Source organism: Elgaria multicarinata, chromosome 2, assembly GCF_023053635.1.
Source record: "Elgaria multicarinata webbii isolate HBS135686 ecotype San Diego chromosome 2, rElgMul1.1.pri, whole genome shotgun sequence".
Lineage (NCBI taxonomy): Eukaryota > Metazoa > Chordata > Lepidosauria > Squamata > Anguidae > Elgaria > Elgaria multicarinata.
In genome coordinates this window covers 38508545-38529231 of record NC_086172.1, presented here as the reverse complement: position 1 = coordinate 38529231, position 20687 = coordinate 38508545, and the positions used below count along the sequence as shown (strand labels likewise).

The following is a 20687-nucleotide window of genomic DNA, read 5'->3' as shown; positions in this document are numbered from 1 at the left end:
ATTTTTATAGCATTTCTGCTTCCTATACTTTAAGATTTTCATGTCTCCTGCTCCAAACCTAAATCTTTTAAAACTCATTCTGCCATATTCATGAGAATGGAGTAGGTCAGAGTTCTTGGCTTTGCAGAATTTTGATTTTCAAAGGGCTAATTTGACAGCTTTATATCTAGTCAGATGTAGGTCTAAAGATAATAATAAACTGTGGTATGTATGAAAAGAATCTGGAGGCAATTTTGATCCAAAACCTCAAGAAAAGAAAAGAAACTCCATTCAATTCTCCAGTGTTACTGAATGCTCAATTTTTCTTCAGTTTTTTTAAGACAATCTCTCAATAGATAAAACAATAACTTATCTAAAAGATCCATCCTATGTCTCTTTCTTGAAAAACCAACCCCTTCGGACAGGGAGAGTTTGGAGTCTAACAAGATTTTTGAATGCTTTGCATGGTTCAATCTGAGCATGTAGAACAGTAAGAGTAAATTTGAGCATATGCAGGATCCTTCCCCATTAATATTGGCGTTACAGTGCTACATCCACTCAGCTGGGAGTGAACCCCATTGAACTCAATGGGACATCTGAGCAGACATGTATGGGATTGTGCTTTAAGTAACTAGTGGATCTATGTTCCATGTTAGGGTTAAAAGTGCATCTCAGGTCTTTAGGATCAAGAAGCAATAATCTAGAGCCCACACCTGCCAAGATCTTCTAACTTAATAGCAGATAGTATAGTGTCAAAATTAATGCTTGAAGGTTGCAAACCTACACACACTTACCTGAGAGTAGCTAATTGAATTCAATAGGAATTTCTTCTGAGTAGGCATGCAAAGAATTACACTGTAAATTTCTGAAATAATTTCCTTTCCTTTGGATTTCCAAATGTGAATAAATGGTGTTTCCACTTAATTTGTACTACCTATTATCAATTATCTCTTTTCAGCCTTCATGTCTGTTATTTATCATATTCTGTACTCTTTCTTTCATATGTAATATACAGCATTTAGCAAACAGATACTGCTAAATATTTCTTTCCTTTTTAAAGTATCTTGAGCATTAGTGGAGAAACTATATTTAAAGGGAACAAAACAGCAAGCTAGTTATATATTATTAAACTCCATCTGTGCTATGCAATTTATTGGCCTTCACTATATGTAGCTTTGGACTGAAAGAAACAGAGGATACATGTTTTCCTGAGGATGTAACTCAAGCTTCATTAAAGAAAAAAAAGCAACATGTGTTATATATATTGCCCTACAAAGTGGTTGTTATTGTGCTTTGTGAAAATCAGTAATTTACAGATGGACTGGCAATGTTTTGGGAACTAGACAATATATTAAATTTCCCCTATAACACTAGTCAAGCATTCTCCTTTCCTCGTAAAGGAGGTATAGCTCTGTAAATTCAGGGAAATGGCGCACTATTAAAATGAATAAGGAAGCCTGGGCAGCTGGTGGGAACCCCCATGTTGTGATCTGGATGAGAGTCATAAAGCTAGACTAGAAGCCACTGACCCTGACAATACTTGCCCACCAGTCACAGTTATGCCATCTCATCCAAATAGTCCTCCAGGGAGGGGGTGAGAGTCTATGCTGGAGGAACCACCACATCCTAAGCCTTGCCAGACGCATGTGAGCCAGAGTGGAAGAGAGGCGCGCTTTTCCTGCCACTTTCTTCTTCTTTTCATACTTTTAAAATACTTTTAAAATACTTTTTTTTAACTGGGGTGTGTGTGTCTCAGGGAGGCCTTGAAACTAACCATTCCAAGGCTTCCCCTGAGCAACCCCAACATGCCCCATTGTATCCTCAACTACAGGCAGAGTTGCAATGTTGGAGCCACAGTAGCCATAACTTTCCAGCGCTGTTCATTTAAGACCGCTCTGTGGGTGGAAGTGGACATTCACTGCAACTAACAGGCCTGTAGCGACCTCCAAAGGAGCATAGGATTGCTCTTTTAATTTAATATAACAGAAAAACAATTGGATTGTTTTTTACTAGAACGCCATAAAAAAATTACCTCAGCAAGCTTATCTACGAATACACAAGAAAAGGTCTAGTGAAAGCATTTTCTTTTCTCTGCAGTTTGCATACTTTTACCTGAAAATATCCTCTATGTGAACATATGATTGTATTCATTTATTTAAAGCATTTCTAAACCGCCTTTCAAGGCAGGAGCCCTCCTACAGCAGCTTACAATAAAATCTCATATAGTAAAAACCATACAAAACCCATATTAAGATCTAAAACATTTGTAATAGAAAAGGAATTAATTCATTCTCTAGCATTTCCTGTAGCATTTTCAGCTTACAGTGTAATTCAATTAATTAAATTAACACACCCAAATTTCAGTGAAGTAATTTTGTATAATTTAAACTCACATGGTTTTCTGTTCATAACTACAAATCAGCTACAGCAGCAGAAATTATCCACATGGCGACCACAACATTCTTAATTAAATGCTTCTATACCCAGTTTAATGAAATACATTTTTATAATTAAATGGCTGATATTGAATCAGCCCTTCAAGTCAAATAATAAAAAATGTCCACATTTTTGAAATTGCTAGAATCTGGATATTATCCCAGGCTCATTAGTACATCAGATTTTATTTTTTTACTTTAGGCATTCTGCTAATTTGTCTGGAAAGATGTCAGTGCCAAGTCATAGCAAGAGCATTGATCAGTCATGTGGGAACTTTTTTTCATTAGAGGTAAAATCTGAACTAAAAAAGGTCAGGTTTTTTTACAATGATAATGGGTAAAACAAGGGCACAGGTGGCATGGGTTAACCCTGTACAGAACAACTTTAAAATATGTATTTCATTGAGGAGTTTAAGAAAAAAAACCTATCATAAATCTCCAGAACTACTTTGGTCCACTGAAATATTAGCAGGTTTATGATTATAAGAATCCAAACTCTTTTTCATCAAATACAAATTTAAAAATAGCCAAACTGTTGACCTCCCATGGGCTGAACCTTGTAGGGGAGCACATCTATATGTCACCTGTTCAAATACTGAAAGCTTTGTAAGGTCCTCGATCCATTGCATTATATAGGAGGCTAGTGTTTACCCTTCTAATGTTGTAATATCAGTCTTTTAGCTGTCAAAATGGAGCAGAGAATCCATTTACATTGATCATTTGTCAATTTCCATGAAGCAGGTAAAATAATTTAAAAGACCATGTATATAAGTGAATATTAAAAGCATGTTCCAGTACAAAATTCATCTGTGTAATAATCTCTCCTCAAAAGAAGCAACTACTTGACATTGCTAAAACATGTTTAAAAGAAGCATTAGCTGTATTGCATCACCAGCAATTAGCTAAATTAAGACAATCCCTTATTAAAGAGTTGTTACAGTGCCCAATAAAAGTGACACAAAACTTTTTGCTGAATAAGACATAGCCTATTTATTTTATTTTAATTATTTAAAACATTTATATCCCACCCTACATCATTAAGATCGCAGGGCAGTGTACAGATAAAAGCATACAGTATAAAACAATAAATATACACAGCTAAAAACAAATTAAACCATGAACCAAGTTAAAACAATATATAATTTAAAAGCAGTAAAAACAATTAAAACAGTTAAAACAATGTGCCATCTTAGTAATTTAACCATTAAAGGCTTTGTTAAAAAGCCATGTTTTCACTTGGCGCCTACAGTCCATAGATGTGATAGGTAGAAGCCAAAGAGGCAATTCACTGATTAGGCATTTTGTGGTTGTGCCCACAGCAGTTTCTCAAATTACAAAATGAGCCCATAGGACCAAAAAGGACTCCTGGCATAAGGAGTTGTGAAATGAGCAAAGTAGTATGTGTGTGTGTGTGTGTGTGTGTTTGAGAGAGAGAGAGAGAGAGAGAGAGAGAGAGAGAGAGAGAGAGAGAGAGAAGGGTGGGGGGTGGGGGAGAGTGTCAGGGAATTATTTACATTGCTGTAATGAATTGTGATGTGATGAATGGAAAATTCATCTTAAAATTAATTATTATTATTCATATAACATTGATAAACTACAACAGAAATTAGTTAAATTCATGTCAGTGATGGCTTATCTTTCGAGTGGATGCTGTTCACTAGTAACTGAAAAAGAAGAATGTTCGACAAGTCTAGAAATAAGGAACTAAGGATCAGACTAATGTAACTTACTAAGCAATATTCCATAGCTGCAAATGAATGTTATGAAAGATTGGTATTGTAACAACCTATGAATCATTCAATAATAGTTTTGCAGATTAATATTTTTTTAGAAACTATTCATTTTTACTTGGTACATGCTGTTGTAGCATAACTATGGTGTTCAGGCCTGACAAGTGAAAAAAGATACACATACCTCAAAGCCAAGTCTATCCTTCTCTTTCCAAAAGCAAAAATGTGTAACTTTCTTGTCCCAAAATTCATCTGGTTTAACTACACAGACAAGCGATACCCCAGCTGGAACAACGTTCTAAGAAGATGAAAAATACACAAATAAATCTAATTGACTGCAGATCTTCATGTTTCTATTTATGTTATGATTGGCTAATGTTCATGATGCAATATTTCACTTTATAGAACACAAAACATCTGTAACACATTAGTTACTGTATTTTAATTTAGATCTACCCCAGGGACTTGCTGTACATCTCAATGTTACTTCTAATACTTCAGTAACTAAAACTGTGGTGATAATACTTATCCATTTGTTTCTAAGAGAAATTCAGAATTTATGGGCAAACCTAATGGTCAAGACAGATTCCATGGCTACTTGACCCATTAAAGGAAGTAACTGCTAATAAGATGGTACCACCGTCAAAACACAACTTTAAGAGACCCGAGAGTTATACTAACAGGCCAGTCTTATACGTGTCTACTCAGGAATAAGCCTCACTGAGTTCAAGCAGACTTATTCCCAGGCAGGTGTTTACAAGATTGCAGCCTGCATTTGCTTAATGTCCGAAAATAGTAAGTATCTCTTATGAAATAATAAAAAGCCTAGGTCCCTCAAACTACTTAAATATTAAATGTTTCATTTTTTACAGTAGCAATTCTAAAATGCAGGCTATTTTGTTCAACAGGATACACTATGAAGACAACTTTCTTTGGACTATTTAGGTTTGATATTCTACCCGTCTATCAACGGAACAGCCTCACTTCACAAATGACAACAGTTTAGAATTGCTCATAGTTCACAGTTGTTTCCTTTACCTGTCAAGTTGCTTAATTTTGTGTCTCTTTGTGAACACACCCACACAAAACATATTAAATGGACAGATGGCAGGAACAAAATGCTTATTATTCATAGTATACATCCTGTAAAAGCGCATTCATATAGAACTAAAAAGAAGAAAAGCAATATGTCTTGCCACTTGACAAAAAATGGTTTGGAGTCAAAATGTCAAACCTCATTAAGCCAACATCTGTTAAAAAAATTCATTAAGCTGAAAGAAAAAATGCCTTCCCACTCTGGACTCTTTAGAAATAGCAACATTAAAGCAGAGGATAGTTCAATTATAATAAAGAATAAGCAAGTTTGGTATTAGATTTCCAGTACAGCTTCACTTCCTGCTTCCCCTTTCCCAGAGATAGCTATTTAGGCCTCTCTTTCACCCATGTTGATTTTACGGATCCCTTTCCCAAAAAATATGAAACACATAACTCCCACTATTAGAGAAAGAAGTTAAAAAATATTTTAGAAGCCAAGTTAAGAAATGACAATTACTTTATCTGAACTTATAAAAGCCAAAGGAGGAAATAAATCCTATTCTTATAGTTTGTACCATTAGAGGAAATTCTTTAAGATTTATAGAAATCCTATACAAACTAATTATGCTTGCCTTAGGATATACTGAAAAGTGGTGACCATTGAACATTCTACACATTAAGAAGAGAGGATCACAGCAACTGGCTGACTCTACAGACAGGGAGCGGTGTTTGTTTTCCCTTATAAGCATTCTGACGTAGCACAGTCCTAGGAGGGCTTTACTATCCAATTCCTCAAGACTGAAGGAATTTCTAGACATAGGCTCGTACAGCTCCATGACACTCTATCAACTCTCATTTTCTATAGAACGCTTCCTTGTGAACAGCTCTAATCTCTGAGAAAGTAGAGTAAACTATCAACTGACCAGGGAATATGCCTTTTAAAAACATTTTTTTCCTAACTACAAGCGAACTGGCCCAGTTAAGATATAATAACAAACATGTCTGGGGCTTGCATATTCATCACTCCTTCACACAAGAAAGAAGATATGAAGCTTCAGTTTGCATTTTTGTAACAAATCAGTTCCCATTTTGTCCTGCTCTGATATCTTGGTTTGTGAAGAAACCATGTTTCAGAAAGCTACTTTGCTTAATCAACGTATGAAATTGAGCTTGGCTCATTTCCCAGAAAGTAAACACCACAATAGCAGTAAAATAGATTATTGATTAACCTCAGCATGACTTAATTCTTTGCTTCAAATTCATAAACACATCTTACCTGTAACATTAACACAACAGTCTTGACAACATTCCATTGGGATTTTCTACCATCCACTATAACAGTAAATCCTCTGGCTTTACACTTTTCACTGTAAAAAAGTATAACAACATAGGTCAGGTATCCCATATTTCATCACCTACTGACTTGCTTAAGCTGCTGTTTTAAAAGGTTTGATGGTGGCATTCCCTCCCCCACATACTTCCAGTGAATTAGTCTCTTATGCCAATTGAAGTTTTGCAAGAGTAATCAAATGCACCATCTTGCTTCATTTAAAGCAAACCTATAGTTAGGATGTAAATGTTTGGGGAAAATAAACTGATAACATTAAAATTCAAGGGAGTTTACTTCAAGATTAGGGACAACAGAAATTGCCCACAAAATTACTTCACTTACTTCAAAGCCCAAAGATGCTCCAGATCTTTTTATTCAAAAAGAATGAGAGGGAGCAGTCTTGAAGCTAGGAGACCGATTTATTTCCCCTGAACTTTGTCATGACTATAGTTTTATATACACTCTAACTCAGTGCCAGATATTCAGAATGGAAATGGATTAATTTTGCCAAAATCACAAGGAAGTGAAGGGGTGTCATGACTAGGCCTGTTCCCCTTAGGCTCGGGGAAGGAGTTTCAGGTGATCAATCAGAATCAGATTCTGACGCAGAAGAGACGGCACCAGAAACATACCAGCCTATATGGGGAGTGGGGGAGGTGACTCTCACGGGCTCTTCACGAGCTGGAAATGAACCTTCGCCAGACCTTATCTCTGAAAACGTTAACAACACACTGTCTGTGGGAAATCAGTATTCTTCTGAGGGGGAAGGCACTTCAAGGCTAGCTGATCTTCGAGTAAGCTGCAGTCTAAAACGGGCAGAGCTAAAGGAAGGTGAGAGACGGCTGGCCCAGCTAGATTCTCAGCAAAGGTTTCTTCAGAACCAGTTTCCCTGAAGTTAAAGCATTCTGGAAAAAGGCTTTCCATTCTTCTTGAAAGGACAATTGTCTTGCTTAGTTTGCCAAGGTTCCTAGAGGTTGGACTCTCTTCAGGAGAGAAGAGATGTTTATTGCCTGAATAAAGCTTTGTAAATTACATGGCAGACTTCTGTACTGCCTCCCAATAAGGTGGAAGGTTTTGAGAAACATAACAAGGAGTGCCTTTTAATGAAAATATTAAAAGAAAGTCACACCTACAGTTTTATTGATTTTAGATTTTTAAATATCTTTCATACTAGGCACACTATGGCCAAGTTTCCACATGACACTATAGTTTTTGCAGTACAAGGACAAGCTGCAGAGAGTCTCACACTGTCCTCTTCTGTCAGGGCTGCAAGAAGGAGGCTCAAAACCTTTACTTCCTTTTTAGATTAATTGTAGTTTATTGTGACATTCAAACCCAGACAAAGTGCAGTTAATCTTAACTACTGTTTGTTGAAACAAGACAACTTGAAGACATAGTTTATGATGCTGGCTTGTTATAACAAACCTTATCTAAGGTAACACTAAACTGCAGTTAATTTAACATGAAAGTGAAAGCTCTTGATCTCCTGTTGCTCAAGCCAGGAGGAGAGAGTGGGGAAGCCTGAGGGGAAGAGCTCATGAGCCAAGGCTGCTGCAGTATGTCCTTGCAATGGTAAAACAAGCAAACACAACTTATGTTTATAGAAGCAGATTACTATATGTGTATATCTATCTAGCTGGGAAACTACATGGTCAGTGCAAATATATATTTGACCATTTGGATGAGGAAATGGGGGCTGAATTCACAGCTCTTTGTTCTCCCTTCCCAGTCAAAATTGTTTTATATGGTATGTATTTCTTAAAATCTTCTTTCAAGCTTGCTGTTTGAAAAATAATAAGTATCCACACATCTAACAAGATCAGTATCCTTGTAGCGCCTTCTAGTGCTTTGTAAGTAATGCATTATCTGGAGTTGAAGTGTTAAAATGGAATACTTTATTACAGCATATATGTATCTGCACCTGAGAACTAAGAATGAAGTCAAATATACAGACTTTATCAGCAGGGTGCTCAAGGACATGAAACGTGTTTCATTATTCTTTCCTAGAATTTTGTAAACAATTTTTGTATGTTAGCCATACCTCATATATTGCATTAAGGCTTCTATCTACTCCTACTCCACTTCTCAAAAGGAAATCTAAGGAAATCTAATGAGATCTATCAATCAAGGTATTTTGTTTGAAAACAAAATGACAATACATAGTGCTTTAAAGAGCACACCCATCGAGTCACCTTGGAATGCTTAGCAGGTAGTCCAAGGTGACACTCAGCTCATCCATACTTGTTTGTTGAAGGCATAATGGAATTGTCAGAATGAGGCCACTTCTTCGGTCTTTCCCACCTGTAATAAACAAAAAACAAGAATTGCTAGTTGTGCACTTAAAAAAAAACCTCAATTGAGTATTACTTAATATATCATTCTTGACACAAAAATGATGTTTAAATTGAGAATGCCATTCACTGAAAGACACTGAACTGAAATTCGATACTATGTGTCCTTTTACTACAGATATTGTAAAAAGTATATATTAAAATGAACAAAAAAACTGGACTAAAATAGACACGTTACATGCCTGGATTGTTACAAGGTTCCAAATCAGGCTTAAGGTCACAGAGAATTCTGTTTAATTCTTCACAAGTGTACTGAGGCATATAACCTAAATTCCTGAAAGATAACACTACCAAAATTATGATAGCAGACATTCCATTTAGGACATTGTTTTATGCTCAATTTGGTCCTAATAAATACAACATTTCCCCCTAGGTTCTTCAAAAGGAAAAACACTTTGATACTGTTTGCACGTGACTACCCATGGGTTGTGTTCCGTGATGTCCAAAGCTGGCACTCTAGGATGTTGAGAAACAACCCATGGGTTGTTTAGCAAAGCAGAAACAAAGCGTGTCTACCCATGGTTTAAACAACTCATGGGTTGAGATCACATTACACTCTTTTGGTGTTTTAATTGTTAGCTGCCTTGGAAAATTGCTTATTTTTAAAAGGTAGGATATAAATATATAAGTGAATACCAACTATTTGATTAGTACAAAAACTCAAAAGTCCAAACACTTGGATCAACCAACATCTATTTGAACCTGGCAAAGTTTGAATGCTATGATTCGCATTTAACACCACTGAGACTTTTGGAAGGAAAGCTTTTTGGCCTCACCAAAAGGTTAAGAAAATAGAAGTGTTGGGGATCGAGGAGAGATACCTAAAAGAGACTGCATAAAAAGCTTTGGCAAAAGTTACAGGCCCTTTTGCTTGCACAGTTTCCTAGCACTTGGTGAGACAAGCTCTGCTTCTATTGGGTTGTCCACAATTTCCTGGAGCCTTAAAACCCCCTTCAGGGTGTGCTTTGCATGCCTGAGCTGCAATTAGTATATAGGACTTCAACAAAATATACATGAAAGTAGATACGGTACAGTATTTGCTTAGAACTGTTGACAAAACTCTGGTTATTATTTTTTAAAAGCACTCTAAAAAGATGCCTGTATTTCCTGACCCAAATGCAAAGCAAACTGAGAGAAGATTACCCATCACCAATGTTAAGCTTTGAATTGAAGCCTTTCATAGTTGGGAAACTCCCCCCCCCCCCGATTTGCGACATCATAATTCAGCAGGGGAATCAGACTTCATAGACTGCTGCAAATATATTCTCATCCTGGAGAAGGCTATCAATGTCTACCAGTCCTGATGCCTCTATACTACCTCCAGTATCAGAGGCAGTAAGCCTATATATACTAATTGCTGGGGAACATGAGCGGGAGGGTGCTGTTGCACTCATATTCTGCTTGTGGGTTTCCCCATTGACAGCTGGTCAGCCACTGTGAGAGCAGAATGCTGGACTAGATGAACCCTGATCTGGCACAGTTCTGCTGATGTTCTTATATAGCTTCACCACTGCGGCCGCAGAGGACCAGAGACTCTCTCTGAAATGTACGTAAGTACAGCTCATTCTATGTGCTGATCTTGGCTCGAAATAAAATATCTATCTAGATCATTCAATGTCACTACCTCATAGTCTCTATTTCTATCCTTCACATGATACTTTTTTTAAAAAAATAACCAAATGTAGGCTAAAGCAGCTTTGTGTGTTAAGTAGATTTTGTAAAAGACACAGGATTTTGTAGAGGTCACAGGATTTTGTTTTTAATCTAAGAGTCACAAAACCCCATACAAAAAAATAATGAATCAATTCTATTTCTATCATTACTATTTTCCTCACACTTCTGACTTGATTACTGGATGAACACAATAGTTCATTAAGCAAATTTATAAGAGCTAGTATATAGAACAGAAAACAGTTCATATCCTTTGCAAAACAGAGCTGCTAGGCTACTAACTAGGACTGGCTGATATGGTCATGTGGTACCAGTGCTGCAATTCAAAGTGTTGTCCTTTAAAGCCCTGAATGGTTTGCGACCAGAGTATCTAAAGGAACGTCTCCTTCTGTAGGTCATCTTTGGAGGCCCTACTCAAAGTTCCCCCACTGAAGGAAGCCAGGCAGATGGATCTCAGTTGTGGCACTGCTTGAATAGAATGCCTTCCCCACAGACATTCACCAGGCACCTACATTGTTACCTTTCTAGCATCACGCAAAGATCTTTCATTTCTTCCAGGCATTTTAGAGACTTAGTTCTAGGTTTTTATAGCTGTTGCTATATATCTTCATTTATTCCTGTGCTGTTTGTTGTTTTGTTTTGGATTTTATTCTTTTAAATATTTGCATTGTATTTTACATTTTTGTTTGTATTGTGTTTTAGTCTTTTAATTGTTAGTAAGCTACCCCAAGAATGTTCATTATTGAACGAAATACTAATAGTAGCAACTGATTTTGACATATTCCATATTTTATTCCATTTGAAGAACGAGTATCAATGTTTTTAAAACATGGACTATCGCACCTATTTTTACATGGAAAATATGTACAGTAGAACACATTCCTTCTAAATACAAACAGAAAGCAAACTCAATTACATGGAAACCATAAAGCTAACGGCTCTACATTTAGGATGTTTTTTTTAATTAAATTAAGTCAAAGTTTTAGCTACAATGAAGTAAAGTGTTCATTTCCACAATTCAAAAGTGCAAGACTCACTAATCCTGTCTTTTAAGCATTTCCTTAAAAAAAACACTGCTCTACATGGAGCCGTTATCCTTTTTTTTATCTATATGCTTTGGAAAATCCTGTGCAATTTTTGCCACATTCATCCACTTGAAAATGAAAGGTAGCATTAAATAGTCGGTGCTTCTAACTGGCAGAGTTATTCAGCCTGTTCTGGGGTGCAATCCCAATAAAGGAGCAAGTTCGTAGCTTGGGGGTTCTCCTGGGAACACTGCGGTCACTTGAGGCCAAGGTGGGCTTAGAGGCATGGAGTGCCTGCCACCGACTTTGGTTGGTAACCCAGCTATGCCCCTAACTTGACAGGAATAATCTGGCCTCAGTACTTTATGCTTTGGTAATGTCCAGATTAGGTTGCTGCAATATGCTCTATGTTGGACTACCTTTGAAGACAGTTCAGAAACTGCAGCTTGTGCAAAATATGGCAGCCAGATTGATAGCAGGGACCAGAGGTTCTAAGCATATAACACTGATTCTGGCCAACTTGCACTGGCTGCCTATAAGTTTCCAAGCCCAATTCAAGGGGCTTGTTTTGACCTAAAAAGCCTTACGTGGCTGCAGACCACAACGCCTAACAGAGTGCATCTCCCAATATGACTTGTAAACCCGTAAATTACAATCGCCATCTGAGGCCCTCTTCTGAGTATCTCCTCCAAGAGAGTGTTGGAGGATTGGCAACACAAGAGAGGGCCTTCTTCATGATGGCCCCGAATGTGGAATGCTCTCCCCACTGAGGTCTGTCCGGCGCTAACATTGTAATCTTTTCAGTGCTAATACTTTCCTCTAATCAAATGCATTTGATAGCAGACAATGGAGCTTCTTTAGTTGTTTTATAGTGTCTTCGCATTTTTAATAACTTTCAACTGTTTCGATTTTTATTTTTTTTATGTTTCAATCTCTGCTGTTAGATGCTTCGTCTTTTTTGAGAAAGGTGTCTAATAAATTTATTTACTAACAGCAGCAGTGATAAAACATTATTAAGAGCTAATTTCTCTCCCCCTGCCCTTACACTATATAATCAGGCTTCAACATTTACGTTTGCCATGGCAAGTGCTATGCTGCCCTTTGGCAACTATGATGAGTGACCAGCCTTCCTCCTCACTGGTGCAGAGGTGGGTAGGGACTGTCCCAGTCCATGGTGACCCTTTCCCCTTCCCAGCTCCATGTTTGGGAGGAGGGCTAGTGGTTGTTTGCATGCTTGGTGAGGGGAAGGGGTGCCTCAATTCTGAGAAGCCAAACCACAAAGTGCTCCAGCCTTCTCCCCTCCACTGCTAAAGCCAGCAGGCTCCGTACCTGCCTCTCTCACAAGAAAAGATGACAAGGAAGGGTATAACAGTAGCAGAGAGGGAAAAGAAGCTGGGTGGCGTGGGTTCCCCCCCCACCACAATTTTTATCTTGGCTAGCAAGAGTTGCCAAACATTGTAAACCCCTGAATATAAAAATAATGGAGAAGGTGTTGTGTAGTGATCAAGAGCTAAAGCTATAATTTTGCTCGAGCAGAAAGGTAAGGTTTTTTTCTTTAATTTATTTCCCCGCTCCCCCCACCCTAGCCCTGATGGGTGCAGTGCTCCTGAGGAGCGCTGCGCCTCATGCGCAGCACCCAGCTCCACCGAGTAATCAGTCGGAGCAGACTCAAGCCGCGGCAACGGGCCACACCTTCCACGGTCCTGGGCTCAGCCCAGGACCGCAGAAGAAGCAGGCCCAAAGTGTAGGGCTGTATCCTGGGGCCAGGGAGGGATAATCCCTCCCTGATCCCGGGATCCCCTGTGCATCATCTGGATGCACAGGGACAATCCTAGGGTTCACCCCGAGATAAAGGCTGGTCTAGCTAAGGCCTACCTCTGTTTACATTTTCCTTCACCTAGTGATCTTGTAAAGAGAGAGAAATGAAAGTCTCTTTTGTGTTATCAACCCACTTTTCCAAAAAAAGAAATAATTAATAAAGCTATTCTAGCTGCCAAGATTTCCTGAGTTTAAGCTTCTAGGTTTGAGCATCAGAAACTGCAAAGTTCTTGCCTTTACTTCCTCTTCTTCCAAAGAATAGAAATTCAGCCAATAGTAAACAGCAGGTGGAGGAAAAGGAAATGACTCCATTGTTCAAAGAATAAGATCATATGCATCCTTTAACTTGAAACGGCTGAGCATATTTAAAGAAAATATACTTTCCTTCCTTCCTCTTATTATATATCTTGCAATCATAACCATTTTCCTCTTTAATATGTGTTTGGTTGGACAATGAGACTCACATTGGTTTTTGTTTGTTTGTTTCTAGGAGATACATGAAACCAAAGAAGGTTCAAACAATAGTTTAAAACAACCCAAAAAGCACACCACTATGTTAGAAGGACATCATCATAAGTACGGATTTTGCTACAAACAATATGACAAAACAAGATTTTTAAAAAGTTAAAACAGAAAAAGATTGTTAAAAAGTTAATGAAGTGGAAAAAAGATGTTTTGGACTATGAATTTTATATCCAGATCATAAATAATGGGTTGTATCAGATGGTGTTTTTTGCACTAGCAGAAAGGCTTCTGCTGATGCAAGATGCAATACCCGATTTTTGCTGATACCCGATACCCACTGCAATTCCCCTCCCAAAAGCTCTTCCTGAGGTATGCCGGACCCTCCAGAATAGTATGGGATATGTTGCAGAGGGCTGCAGCCTGTAAGAGAGCTTAGTGAATATTGGGTGAAGACTTTGCCTTCCAAAAGCAGAAGCACTTTCCACTATCGCAAAAGCCAACACTGGATACAACCCAATGAAAAATTGATAATACGCCCTTAGAAGCATTAGAATAGTACACTTTAAAGTCATCAATTAAAAGCTTTATTTCCAGTTATGTGTTTGCAACAGGTGAAATGTTTAATGGTTGGAATGAAAATGATTGGCCAAGGCCCATACATTTAATACCTGCCAGGAAAAGGCTCTATACAAATTCTTTGCCAGGAAAAAGATATGTCCTGCTGGTAATAATTTTCTCTCTATTAATGCTCCTCATTTTCTGAAAAGCTTACTAAAGAAGTATTATTATTTACTTTAAAAAAAATTGCTTTTGTCATTTGCTGCATAGGTTTCAAAGAAATTGTCAAATTATGACTAGCAGGCGAAAAAGTGTTGATTCTTTTAAGTAACTAAAATAAAATGGTTGATTTACAGACAGGATCAAATTACAAAGCAGTAAAATGCTATGGGTTGATCCCGCTTGCTCTGCTGCATACAAAAAACACAGAACAATTCTCATGGAGAACAGTATAGCTCACCATTCCCCATGACTGCTGATGAGGCTCAAGTATTCAGTGAAAGGCAAGCCCCTTCCTATCTCTCCAGCACCTTATATTGAAGACCTCAGCAATCTGCTTCTTCCCTTGGGCCCTGCATATTACACTACTACTTCTCCCAGAAATGCCTTCAAGGAATGATGGGTAAAGCGAGGGCCTTACCTTAAAAATGAATCCTTTGATAATGTAGTATGGGGAAAGTCTGGTGGTAGTCGGGTGCCAAGGCAATAAACAGTACAATGGCTTCCAGCAATGAAGCTTGGAAATTTGTTTGTTACTGGGAGAGCAGGATTGCTTCCCTCACTCCACCAATTGTTGATGTTCCCTACATATTATTTAGCACAGTCCTCACCCCCTCTTTCCCAGTGATCTTAATCAAGAAAGCTGTTTCGCCACTACTGGCAATGGGGAAACACCAATCCTGATTAGAACCATTGGATTACTGTTTCCTCGCTGCTAAGAGTAGCAGAGAAACAGTGATCTGTTCCCCACCACCCAACTGCTGGCTAAAAATGGGCAGTGCACCTTGGGGAGCCACAGGGTGACCATATGTGGTTGAAATAAGTATGTTTCAGATTCTTAATTTGTTTTATTTATTTAAGCATGCTAATTGGGCAAGAACAATGTATATCGTATGGACTGCAAAAAATTGCATGAGAAATATTAACATGTATAAAATACAATGAAGCTCACGCATAGGACAAAAAATAATACAACGTAACAGGAGAAGGCAGAATGAACAAAGCAAGAATGACTAGTTGTAAACTGGAGACAGCCAGTCTCAGTTCACAACAGTAGGATACCAGGGCAAGGCCTAAAGGCACATGATGCTACAACTATTTATTTATTTATTTATTTATTTATTACATTTTTATACCGCCCAATAGCCGAAGCTCTCTGGGCGGTTCACAAAAATTAAAATCATCATAAAACAACCAACAAGTTAAAAATGCTTAAGCTAAGCAAGTCTCAGAACTTGTACACATGACAGGACAGCCCACCATGGCTTAATTTACTGACAGGGGCTGTTGCATTGTGCCAGGCTCCTATGGATGCCATGTTTTGCATGGTACCCACAGGCATCCAGCTTGCTGTGGTTTGTTGTGTCGACTGAACCCAAGCGGCAGGGGTTTGAGAGTTAGACAACCCTCAATTAACCCGAAAACAAGGTATTGGTTATTTGAGGGTTGTCTAACCCTCAAACAACTCCTGCCACCTGGGTTTGTATAACATGACAAGGCACAGCAACTGCCAGCCAGGACTCACATATGCAAAATAGCGGCCAGAAAGTGCTCAGTGCTGTAAGAGTTAATTAACCTACAGTAGCTTGTCTTAATGTGCAAACTGGCCCTCAGTCCAGTTAGTGGCTGGATGGCAGACTTCCTGTACATTGTCTTGGAATTTCATGAAAGAAAGGCAGAATGTAAATGCAACACAGTGGGTGTGCAAACCCTTGCTCACACAGGAGATTTATGTGCACACATGTGCATGCATGCACATAAGGATCTCCTTGATCAGGAATTTAATCTTTGGCAATCTGAATGTCTGACATTCACATCACAGATGCTATCCAATATCAAGTTTGTAACATGCATAAAAGCTATGCTAAAACCCATGTTTGGGTAGACTAGGTTATTTTACCATCTATAAACATTTTCCAACTCTCCACTTCCCCTACTATTTAATTTCGCTCACCTCCTACACTACACTATAGTTAGTAGTAGCAATGACAAGCTATTTTAAAATTAGGGATTATAATCACATAAGTAGAAAGCAAACAATTCTATTTTAATTAGAAGATAAAATTGTAAGACTCTTTGGGTTACATTTAATTGATGGTTTATGTTACTATTATATTACCTTACCGTTAGGTAACAATGGCATGCCTTAATTTATCCAAGCAAACAAAAGAACAGAGGATACCAGGAAAATAAGTAAATAATAGAAGGGATTCTTTAAACTGTTTCCTTGTCTCACTTCGTCAATTCCATAGGACAATTTACATTTGTTCCTTTTGGGACATTTTAAATACATTTTTGGTATATTATACAAAACCGTTTTACAAAAAGAAAAAAGGAGGGAAAGAGATTTTGTTGCATAATTATCTTAAAAGGGCAACAAATGTCCTGAGAGAAATGTTTAAAATTTCCTGTCTAAAAACACACACACACACACACACTGTAAGTGTGAGAGAAATATTTGATGCACTAGCTCAGGTAATTAATCAAACTCTGTGCAATTTTAAAAAAAAACACCCTATATATCCTAGTTTTCCAGTTAAAAAGAACATGGCTTTTTAAAAAGTCTGTTAGTGATTACAAGAGGAGGGTGAGAATAAATGAACAAAGGGTAATACCATACTCCAGATTCAATTAACTTTCAGTCTGATTATTAGAAAACAACAGAGCATTTTGGTAATATACTTTTCCTGACCAACCCCCAACCCCCATCCCGAACTACAAACACATCTCCAATTTTAAACATATATTTTGGATGCAGACCCTACTGATGACAATGGAAATTATTTCCAAATAGAGCTATTCACAGGCACAGTTCAAAATCTTAAGCAGTTACTTATGCTGTTAATACTTATGCTTTGCTTTTAGTTAGGCCTGGAACAAGCATAACACTCCGGATCACTTAACTGTTTATATGGGATCAGCACTGAGCCATAGGATCAGGCATTCCTTCCTCTTCCAGTAGGATGGACAGGGGGAATTCATGCCAGGGAAGGAAGAGAGGATGGCAGAATGTACAATACCCGTGCCCACATTCACTGTACACCTGTGACAATTCTTAAGGGATCAAGAGTATTATGCCTGCTTGCTTCCTATTAGGTATCTCTACATTTCTTTAAAAAACAGTTTCTTTTAAAAATACAGCCAACTTGTGACATCAACAAACTAACCCTAAACAACTGATTGCATCAATGCCTACTCCGTCATTTTCCAGGATTGTGTTAAAGCAGCATGAGAGAGTTCTTAGGAGAATGAGTTTAATTTTGAGTATACGATGTTTTACAACACATAAAGATGACTCAGGGGGCAGTTATAAGGTGGCACATTCCCATCATTCTAAATGAGATTACATGAGTAGTTTTTAAATTATTTGTTCAGAGTCAGGTTTGCATGTTTTGCTGATTTAGCAATGAACTATTCATCAGCTACAATGCAAATACTGAGATTTCCCACCCTAGGACTACAACATAACAAATGCTAAATATGGATCATATTCCATAAAGAATTTAAGAATATATATTTGGTTCTAAGGTGGAAAACTGTGGGTACTTAACAGAATTATTAGGAACAAACAAAGCAACTATTATCAAATAAAAACTACTTAACGGGAACACTCCTTTTTTACAATAAAGTCAATGGGATATTTGGACACCCAACCAACACTCCATGGTCCAGTACCAATTTTAGTAACACAAATTTTTATCAAATGCCAACCAGAAATTCATAGTTAAAGTTACAAGAGTCAAATGCAATCCAAGACAAGATATGCAAGTAATTTAGCACAAGCAAGATCTCAGCCTAGTCAGTGCTCAGATAAAAGTGTGCATCAGGCTCCCCTCCATGTTTTTAGAATTCTTCACAAGCCAGTTAACAGATGTTGAGCTTACATAAATTTATCATTTTTAAATGTAGATTATAACAAAATGAAACATCTACGGATAATTATAATAGGCCAATAGAGAGAGAGACTAGCAGTCTTTGCTTCAATATGGATGAGGTGTGGCTGAAGATAAAAAGAAAGCTTACAACTGCTCTTAGTGGAATTTCTGAGGTATATTTGTGTCAGACATCAGAAAGGGGAGCGATATAACAACTCAACAACTCAATTCTTGTTACAAAGAGACTGAAGAATGAAAACACAGAAAACGTACCTGAAAGGAAGGCTAACTTTTTCTTCAGAATAGGCAATATTACTGTAGCATCCATCCTACGTTCTGTTAACTTTCAGAGTTCTGAAATACAAGAAGTTAGTATTAGAGGTTGCATGCCAAGGGAAATCAATTGATACTATGCTCCACTAAAGCTGCTTGTGATGTGGGATCAGACTACAGAGATTTATGCTTGCTTCCTAGAGTGCTTTGACGCAGGGCTCCTAGTGATACCAATTAGAAGGCACTATGAAACTATTCTGTCTTTTTCTCCATAACAGATTTTCTGTGGTATGAAAAAAATGGAAGTGGTGGGAAAACCTCGAAAGATCACAAGTGGAAAGTAATCTGGACCCCAGCCCAGCGCAACCACTGTAAAATTCAGTAAGTGATAAATGTCTCAGCTGGAAGCACACCTAGAGAGAAATTCAGAATGCTTCATAATAAAAAATAAATGGTGGTAGCTTGCTGCTATATACACTCAGCAACTGGTGTATATATCAGCAAGCCTATATACACTGCTGCTGGGGAACACGGGTGGGAGAGTGCTGTTGCACCGTGTCCTAGTTGTGGGTCCCTGGTCAACAGCTGGTTAGTGTCATGCCTCCACCAGAGTCCTCATCATCAGAGGATGAAGGGGAAGAGCAAACTCCACCAGATTCTGGAGAAAGGACTAGCTGCCAAGTTGAACAGGATCCCTTACTTTCTGGTGGCAGCAAGACCCAGGTGAAACCTCATAAACAGAGTAGGACAATGATGAAGGGGATCACAAGGCTCCTCCAACCCCAGCTGAGCGTAGGCTGATGAGAGTCAGGGATCAGCTTCAGCAAGCTGCCAGAGCTCGAAAGCTAAGGAGCTAATTGCCAGCACCTGATGTCAGGAGTTAAAAGGCTCACAGCAGCCCAGGGAAGATGCTGGAAACAACACACACAATCACCATCCAGGCATGCATTTGGACTCCTTGCTGAACTGTGACCCCCAACTCTGCCTGCATCTAGAAGCCCTACTCTATGACCCCAGGACTGCATTATTTGACTCTGCTGGCATCCCAGCTAACTAAGGAATCCAGATGCAATTTCTCTGGCTCGGCCTCCACACTCGATAACGACAGCCATACATCTCCATTCTTAGCCGGCAAATGTGGACAGTTAGTCACTGTGTGAACAGAGTGCTGAACTAGATGGGCCCTTGGTCTGATCCAGTATGGCTCTTCTTATATATCTGCTCTCCAAAAATAATAGACAACTTTTCCAAACAATTTTTCTGCAAAGGCTGAGTTTATCCATGTCACTGCTTTTGAATTGCTGAAGAACTCAGCTTAATTAATTTCATCCTTTCTACATCTTCCTAGCCTCCTTACTAATTTGTTTTGTTTGGGCATTATCCAAAAGGCTGCTTCAGCCCCGCTGATTCCATTGCACCCCTGCTGATTCCGTTCTGTAAGCAAGACCTGCCTCAGTTGCGCAACTGAGATTTAGCACTTCCGGGAGTAAGCAGAAACATTCATACCTGGAACGTGGCAAGTCAACCTGTCCCAATCCAGAAATGAGTATTTCCACTCGTCTCTGGAATTCCTATGGGAAGCAATAAATTTCCATTGTGCAAGCAGAATGGAATCAGAGGATCAGGCCCCTTGCACAACAGAATTGGTGGGAGGGGTTGCTTGAATAATGGCCCTGCTGGATACTGACTTTTTTTTTTTTTTTTTTTTGAGAAGTGGGTGGTTTCAAACACTGCTTTTTTACAAGCATTTTTACAAGCAGCAGCTAGACTGGATGTATACCAAAATTAGCAGGACCCCCCAAAAGCTATCTAGGGGCCATAGGATTGCTTCCTTCACTATATTACAAATGACAGTTTCAAAGGATTCATAATACATTATATGGATGCAACTTATCCTGCACCTTTTTATTCCAAAACATAGTA

At 38.4% G+C, this 20687-nt stretch overlaps 1 protein-coding gene across 4 annotated transcripts in view; it reads right to left on the bottom strand.

Annotated features, from left to right (window-relative positions):
* The window catches only part of SESTD1 (SEC14 and spectrin domain containing 1), a 67076-nt gene that overhangs the window by 34056 nt on the left and 12333 nt on the right, over positions 1 to 20687 (bottom strand). For all 4 annotated transcript variants that reach the window (XM_063116307.1, XM_063116309.1, XM_063116310.1 and 1 more), the window contains 4 exons: positions 18765 to 18845; positions 8702 to 8810; positions 6456 to 6546; positions 4329 to 4442 (listed from right to left, as the gene is read on the bottom strand). In XM_063116307.1, coding sequence (XP_062972377.1) covers positions 4329 to 4442; positions 6456 to 6546; positions 8702 to 8810; positions 18765 to 18819 — 369 coding nt within the window. In that variant the 5' untranslated portion in view covers positions 18820 to 18845. The remainder of the gene's footprint in view (positions 1 to 4328; positions 4443 to 6455; positions 6547 to 8701; positions 8811 to 18764; positions 18846 to 20687) is intronic.